Source organism: Histoplasma capsulatum, genomic scaffold (genome assembly GCF_000149585.1).
Source record: "Histoplasma capsulatum NAm1 scaffold_3 genomic scaffold, whole genome shotgun sequence".
NCBI lineage: Eukaryota > Fungi > Ascomycota > Eurotiomycetes > Onygenales > Ajellomycetaceae > Histoplasma > Histoplasma mississippiense.
This window is the reverse complement of record NW_001813980.1, coordinates 1,087,973-1,095,572: the sequence shown is the minus strand read 5'-3', so window position 1 is coordinate 1,095,572 and position 7,600 is coordinate 1,087,973. Positions and strand designations below refer to the sequence as shown.

Below are 7,600 nucleotides of genomic sequence, written 5' to 3'. Positions count from 1 at the left end.
ATTTGCTGGCTGAAGTAGAGACTGGGGACTTGGATGACTCGTGGCTGAAGTGACGGGAATCAAATACGCGGGGACATTATTTGTATACCTAATGATCTAACTAATTCTACATTTATTACGTCATTGATTACTAGTCCTTGTGCAGTGTACAGCTAAATAAAAACATAAAAAGTATTGATGGATGTTGGGTCGCGATGAAACAGAAAAAAAAAAAAAAAAAAAAAAAAAAAAGCTGGTAGATAACCGATAGTAAGCATAAGGATATGAATCCGAACGCAAGAACGCAATTGAGCGGGAGAATTGAAACATGGCGCATCTTACTTGCGCTATTGCGTTTGCCTGTTTTGCCTGTTTTGTTAACAAAAAGCCAGCAAAGCCGGGATTTGAAAAAGAAACAGAAAAAGAAAAAGAACTGCGCAGTAGAGAGAGCTTTAGATTAGATAGAAAGTACTTCTGAAGGTATATACCTCGATTTTTGGCGCTGGAGTTGCATACATACATACATACATACATACATACATACATACATAACGTAATCAACCACTCAACGCCCGTCTACACTCAACGCCCGCTATTTTGCCACCACTACAATGAAATCTTTTCATTAATATCTCAACAACGCAATTAGATTTTAATATGATATATTATATGATGAAAATATATATAGAAAATTACATATAAAAATATATAGCTAATTCAAAAGATGTTTGTTGGGCTTAATAACTCGCCCGGAACGCGAAATCTTGGGTGGAGGCAGATTCAATGAGCAGGCAGCGGTCAAATCCGTAGGGGTTGCAATATCATCCGGACCCCCCGGCGGCGGACCCGCGGGCAACCTGGCAGAGCTCTGAAAACGCGATTTAGCCACTCTTTGCGAAATCGAGGGTCTGATTTCCCGATTAGGAAGGTGATTTTTGGACCCCCGAACCTGGCCCCCCCCCAACCGCGATTGCTGCCGCGCAGCAGCTCGTTCTTCCTTTTCCTTTTGCTCTTGGGCCTTCTTTGCATCCCTAAGCTCCCTGTCAATCTGCCGTTGAGCGGCTCTTGCGGCCTTATCCATCTCCTTTTGCTCCTTAGCTGCCTGGCGAGCTGCCTCCCGCTCCATTCGCTGTAACATGATATCTGTCTCCTTCTGCTCCTTAAGAATAGCGTGTTGCAACTTGGCATCCTCCTTACGAGCCTGTTCATCCTTTTTGGCGGCCTCTGCGGCAGTCATCTGCTCGCGGATGCTCTGCACCTTTGCCGGTGAAAAGAACTGTGCCAATGACGGATTTGAAGAATCTAGTAACCCCATTGCCCTGCCACGCTTGCGACGTCTTCTTTCCTGATTTCTGGGTCGATATTGCGCGTCTGGGGGGGTGCAAGGGCGTATTGCAAGCTTTTTAAGAACCTGTTCTGGATCAAATGGATGTAGGCCAACCGCAGCGAACGCGGATATAATATTTGAGGATGTAACTGATTCCTTCCAAGCAGCATCAAATAGCTGCCAAAAAGACCTCTTTGTAGTGCGTACAAATCCCATACCGGTTCTCATTCGCTCATTCAAATGCTTAGAATATGATTTGCTCAATGGTCCAAATATCCCAACATCTAGCGGTTGTAATCGGTGTGTAGAGTGGGGAGGAAAGACAGCAAGTAAAATCTTATGCTGAGCCGCGTAATTGATGAATGCCATATTAACATGGGATGAGTGGCCATCTAATATAAGAAGCCTGTATCCACGCCCTGCTTTCTTTTTTGTATGAGGTTCAAAGATCTTCTTTAACCACATTAACCCATATTCATCATTGCTCCATCCATTCTCTGAAGCAGCAAAGTAGACCTGATCCTTTTTGCTATCAAAATCTTCCAGCCAAGTATCTTGCATATCCCTTGATTCCCCTTGATATATGAGAGCAGGTGGGAGTGAGGTTCCATCGGCGCAAATTGAGGCAAGTAGTGTAATGAATTCGCGGCTGCCATCCTGGCTGGCACCTATTGTACGGCCGGATTTGAGCGCATTAATTGATACAATACGCTTGAGGGTGTGGATGAAGCCCAATAGGAATCCTTTTTCATCGAAGTTGTAGATATTCCCAGGTTCAATATTGTATTTAGTGATCTTTTCCTGTAGCTGCAAATCAACAATAAATTAGCAAGATAAAAGTAAGAAAAGCAGTAGAGAAAAGCAATATATACAAGATCAAAATAATGCTTAAAGTATGTAGAATTGTCCGCAATCTTGCGTTTTTGGTCGATATTTCGCAGGTAAACTGACTTGATTACATCCTTGTGGCGTTGACAGAACCTTGCCACCCAGTTGGCTCCAATAGGTTCTTTTAATATCTCAACAACAAGATTATGAAGGATTTGGGGCGTACAAGGGAAACCGCGATCTGCCAATCGATTGATATGAAAAAGGAGTCGATTTTCTTGCGAATCTGTGAGGATTTTGCGGTGGATAGAGGTTGCTTCCTTTCTTGACGTTTGAACACCTCTATAGCGCCGTGAGAGTGTATAACGACTGATTCCATATTTCTCAGCGGTCACAGTGTAATTAGGAACCAATTGGGCATTCAAATCATCAATCGCGGACAATATAACTGCCTCGTGGTGCATCTTGTGGGTGTTTGAAGATGGATGAAAAAATGAGGATTGGGTGGGCGTTGAGTGTAGACGGGCGTTGAGTGGTTGATTACGTTACATACATACATGCGACCAACAATCAACCCCAAAAAGAAAAAAAAAACTCATGGTCCAATCTATCTAGATATCTCGCATCTCGCATCTCATCTCAATTCAACTCCCCCATTGAATCTCGAAGAGCAGCAGCTAACAAACTGATTAACTAATGATTAACATTAACATACCATACTAGAGTAATACTATGCTACTTACTAGTAACAATCAAAATACAAGTTACGAGTACTAGAAGTACCCATCCCATCCCATATCCCATGTATTTCATATCCCATGTATTTCGTTTCCGAAAATTGAAGAAATAAAATGAAGAAATAATCTCTCTCTCCCTCCCACCCAATATATCCCTCACCCATTCCCCCCGCCCCCGGCAACATTCCCACCCCACACCTCCTCCACAACCCGCTCCCTCGGGATATCCATGCTTCGATGCACCCTCCCGCCCGGCGTCAGCGGCACGTCGACATGCGACCGCCCGCGCATGCCCTCCTCGTACTCGCGCTCCGCCACCGTCAGCCGCAAAAAGTAATCGTGCAGGCCCGCACGCGGGTCGTCGTCCGGCACGATCGTGGTGTAATCTGGCGGTGGGGTGGGGAGGGGTGGGGGCGGGGGCGGGGTCAGGTCGTCGAAGGACGGTGGCGCGAAGGAAGGGATGCGGAGCAGGTGGATGGGGCGTGGGGTGTGGCGGGCGTTGGCATTCCCGTTGCTGTTGCTGAAGCGGTTGGGGTTGGTGGGGTTGGTGTTGTTTGTTAAGGTGCGGGTGGGGTGGGCGGCGGCAGTAGCAGCAGCAGCAGCAGCAGCAGCAAGGGTACCAGTGTCGTTTGATCGTGCAAAGTTGTTTAGGCCGGTTCCATTGCTGCTGCCGCTAGAGGATGATGGCGGGGTGGTGGAGTCTCGCTGGGCGATCTTGCAGCCGCAGTAGAGATTTTGGCGTTGGACGGCGGGTTGGATCGGCGAGGAGTAGGCGGGCGGGTAGATATTGGATTGCGTGGCAAGGCAGGACATGATGTGGAAGGGGGAGTCGATGGAGATTTCGAAATGGCGGCGTTTGCTGGGGTCTCTTTCGTCTGTTCTCGAGAGGCGGAGAACGATCTGGTTTTTGTTCAATCTGTTAGTTGCTGTCTCCGCTTGCCGACATGCGTTGGTACTGGGTATATGTGTTAAAAAGTAGATATATTTCTATAAGAAAAAAAAAAAAAAAAAAAAAAAAAAAAGATTAAAAAAAATTCACCTTGATCCAATGGTGTATCTGTAGTTGCTCATGCGTAGTATCAAAATGTAGCGAACGAATAGGGTCTCTTTTCTTCAGTTCTGCGCAGGTAGGAAGCTGCACATTGAACTCCATCTCCGTCGGGCCGACTTCAAAGCTCTCCTCCAGATCCCCCAGCAGATTGGTGTTCCGTGGGTTCACATATTCTATTCCCTCGGCGGCCTCTCTTCGAGCATCATACGCAACACCGCCACCAGCAGTTACCCTACAAACACTACCGGGAAACGCACTGGTACTCTGCGAATCCGCGCGCTTCTCGAACAAAAGCACCTTCTTCGACCCATCGACTCTATGATATGTCCTGTTATTCGCCACGACCTGGGTGTTCTCGGACACAATCACCTTGATGCGATGCAGCGAGACCTTCGCCAGGGGCGTCAGCTTAAAGGCAATGGGGACCTGCCCACCCAGCGGGAAAGATTTGCCCGAAATGACGATATCGTAGTGTAGCTGATCTTCCCACGTTCGCGAAATGGCAATGGGCTCGACGTGCTCCAGGGACCCCTCCGGGGGTGTCCGGATAAACGGCACCTCTCTGTGGCCGAGGAGGTTCGGACGGAATGCCCCTGATCGTTCAACACTTGCTTCTAACATGTACCTAACCCAGCCCGCAGGCGAGTCTATGCTCTCGGGGTACCGTGAGGAGATAGGGAGCTCGAAATTGTACCAATAATCGCCGGGCTCGAAAAGCTTGAAGCCTCTCGCCAATACACTGGGTTCACCATGATGGGGGAATTCGCCTTTCGCAAAGCTCCGTGAGCAATTTGACTGAAGGGACAGTTTTTTGACATCTTTGGACTGTTTCGCCCGCGACAAATTTGAAGTGGAAAGTGCGAGGAGCTCGATTGTCGACGCTGCCAGCTCTTTCGTCGACACCGTTGGTACCTTGAGTCTGATGTGGTCGGCTCCGTGGCTATATTCGGCATCTGGGAGCTGCGCATTGAATAACATCCAGGTGTGATTCAATATTGCATGGTTCTCGTGGAATTGGTTCTTTTTGGGTGGAACTCCTGTAAAAATAATACTCAAGAAGAAAATTAGCTACATAATGAATAGAAATGCTTTATACACACACACACACACACACACACACAAAGGAAACGAAAGGAACAGCAAAGGAACAAGTGGGGAACCACCTTCAGGCCAATTCGTCTGTCCCATGCCCTTGAAGTTCAAACAGATCTTCTTGATCTTCGCCGGCTTGGATAGCTTCAAGCGGAGGGTCCCCCGCAGAATCGATGTCTTGGTGGTGTCTGCGTTATTGCGATCGAACCCTTCAAGAAACAGCACCGGCTCAGCCAGGCAGATGGAAACGGCAATCCCATTAGCCGAGGCGACAACTTTCTCATGCCCGAACAGCGACAGCGCGGATAACGACTCGTCGCTTTTGCGGCCGTGGGCATAGCCGCAGCATTCAGCGCTCGACGGGCGACGGCGGCTGAGTGATGTCGAGCTCGGGGTACTAGAACCAGCATGCGATCCCGAGCTCACGGACGGCGCGGAGCCGACTAGCAGGGCCTCTCGAGGCATCAACATATCTCCATATGCCAGGGGGAGGGATACCGAAAATGGCCGTGGGCCTCTTCTAGGCCTGCTTGAAGGCGTCTTGGAAGGTCGTGGAGGCGGATGGTCTCGGGTGGATGAGGGCGAAACGGCGGCAACGGCGGCAACGGCAGCAGCAGCGGGGCCAAGGGAGGGAGAGAAGCAAAGGAAACGTTTCGCGGAGTCTGGAATTAGCGCCAGGATAGCGGCTTGGACGGGGGAAGCCCTTTGTGATTTTTCTGCTGGAGACAATCAACAAGTAAAAAGATATCGAGGGTGGCGAGGGAAGAACGAACAGCGGAGCCACTGGCTTCCTGCGGCTGGTGCTTCCCAAGGTTTGTCTCGGTCTGGCGTCGCTTTAAACAGCAAACAGCGCTTGGAGGTTTGCGTGGCTCGGGGAATATAAATAAATACCGTGTAGAAAAAATAAACACGATAAAAAAAGAAAACAGAAATGTCAGCTGGACGCTGAAGTCTGAAGTCTGAAGTCTGAAGTCTGAAGTCTGAACAACAGAGCTCCAGGATTCTTAGTTATTTACTTGCACTAGTTAGTTAAATCACTTTAACACAGAGTTTCTTGTGGTTGACGTAATTGAATGTTTTTTCGCCGTTGTAGACAGCAGACAGCAGACAGCAGACAGCAGACAGCAGACAGCAATGCCAGCCAGGGTACAGGAAAGCCAGAGAAGCCAGAGAAGCCAGAGAAGCCAGGGAAAACAGCGAAACAATGGAATCTTGGAGCAAGCTGGGAAAGCCGTTGCTCGTCGCCGTCAGGGAAACAAACCTTGGTTCGAGACCACCCCGAGGGCAGAAGGACGGTGGATGGGACAGGAAATGGCTGATTGATACAGCGCTCTTGAGTAGGACTCCAGAGATGAATACTGGTATGTAGTAGTAGTAGTAGTAGTAGTAGTAGTAGTAGTAGTAGTAGTAGTGCTACTTGCCAGGAGATTTGTACCAATAACTACCAGGAGCAATTAATCTATACAAATGTAACTTGATACAACTGCAGTCTCGCCGCAAGCGAACCTTCCCCCCTGTCTAATCCAGCGCCAGCCTGCGAAAAGCAAATAATTAATTGACATAAAATAAATGCTGGAAGTGCACGCAGACATCATTTTGAAGAATCCGGGGCGGAGTCTAGACTGGACTTGTGCCAGGGCCTCTTTTTTTTTTTTTTTCGTATATCTGGAGCATTCAATTTCGTTCCCCTCAGCTCCGACATAGTTGGCCAAGTCCCTGATGTATGCTCTTCTTTTCCCTTCTCCCAGCTACTAGTGTCTTTCTTTGCCGGTGATTGGAAATTCAAGGAGATTTCGGGAGGACGATGTTGGGCTGCTCACTCCAGTAATATTCCCTCGAGGCCAGGGAGTACATACACTACCTTCATTCAGAAGAACGGGGGGAAAGGGTCCCATGCCTTGACTTACCAGTACTAGTCGTGGCTTGACGATGACAAGATTGATGTCATATCGACGACTGACTGCTTCCAAGATCCCGCCGACGCTCGCCACAGCCGACAGCAACAAGCAGTACTACTCTCTACTCTCTACAGAATACTCCTTCTGCTACTAATCTGTAAAGAAAAGACAGATCAAAGTCGCCTTTTTGCTCGCGAACTCGGATTACCCGAAATGACGTCATGTGCCGGCCTCGGCTAGCTAACCGGATGCGGCAAGGGGGCGAGCCCTAACTGCGCCGATCGGGAAGGCGTCCACCGCTTTTTTTTTTTGGGGTTTGACAACGCAGAGACAGAGACAGCGAGATGGAGATGGGATAGAGATAGAGAGATAGAGAGATAGAGAGAGACAAGGTATACAGATATACAGACACACGGTTGCTAGTGCTGTTAGAAGGACTGGTATTTTACAACTGTGTGTGGAAATTCCGCAGTTTATTTTTACGTCATCTATTATGTAGTTCCATAGTTGACTTATCTTCAACTTTGTTCCTCTATCTTTTTCTTCTTCCTCTCTTTCCACCATCACCCCGCTCTTCTTTTTTTTATCTCCTCCACTCCACTCCAAAACAAACAAAACAAAAAGACAATAGACAGCCATAATAAGACCCCCTTTTTCTGTCCGTGTGCACTATACATCCGTGCTAGTT

The 7,600-nt window shown here is 48.2% G+C and overlaps 2 protein-coding genes across 2 annotated transcripts; both read right to left on the bottom strand.

The window, feature by feature from the left end:
* Positions 1-536: 536 nt before the first annotated feature.
* Positions 537-2,598, bottom strand: HCAG_03465 (predicted protein; the record flags this gene model as incomplete). The annotated part of the gene is made up of 4 exons (XM_001541318.1): positions 537-585; positions 811-836; positions 929-2,113; positions 2,179-2,598. The coding sequence occupies 4 exons, from the start codon at positions 2,596-2,598 to the stop codon at positions 537-539; spliced, it is 1,680 nt and encodes a 559-aa protein (XP_001541368.1).
* Positions 2,599-3,027: 429 nt separating this feature from the next.
* On the bottom strand, positions 3,028-6,909 carry HCAG_03464 (conserved hypothetical protein; the record flags this gene model as incomplete). The annotated part of the gene is made up of 6 exons (XM_001541317.1): positions 3,028-3,771; positions 3,911-4,973; positions 5,043-5,733; positions 5,788-6,017; positions 6,276-6,427; positions 6,871-6,909. 6 exons carry the CDS (start codon positions 6,907-6,909, stop codon positions 3,028-3,030), a joined length of 2,919 nt encoding a protein of 972 aa, XP_001541367.1.
* Between the last annotated feature and the right edge of the window lie 691 nt (positions 6,910-7,600).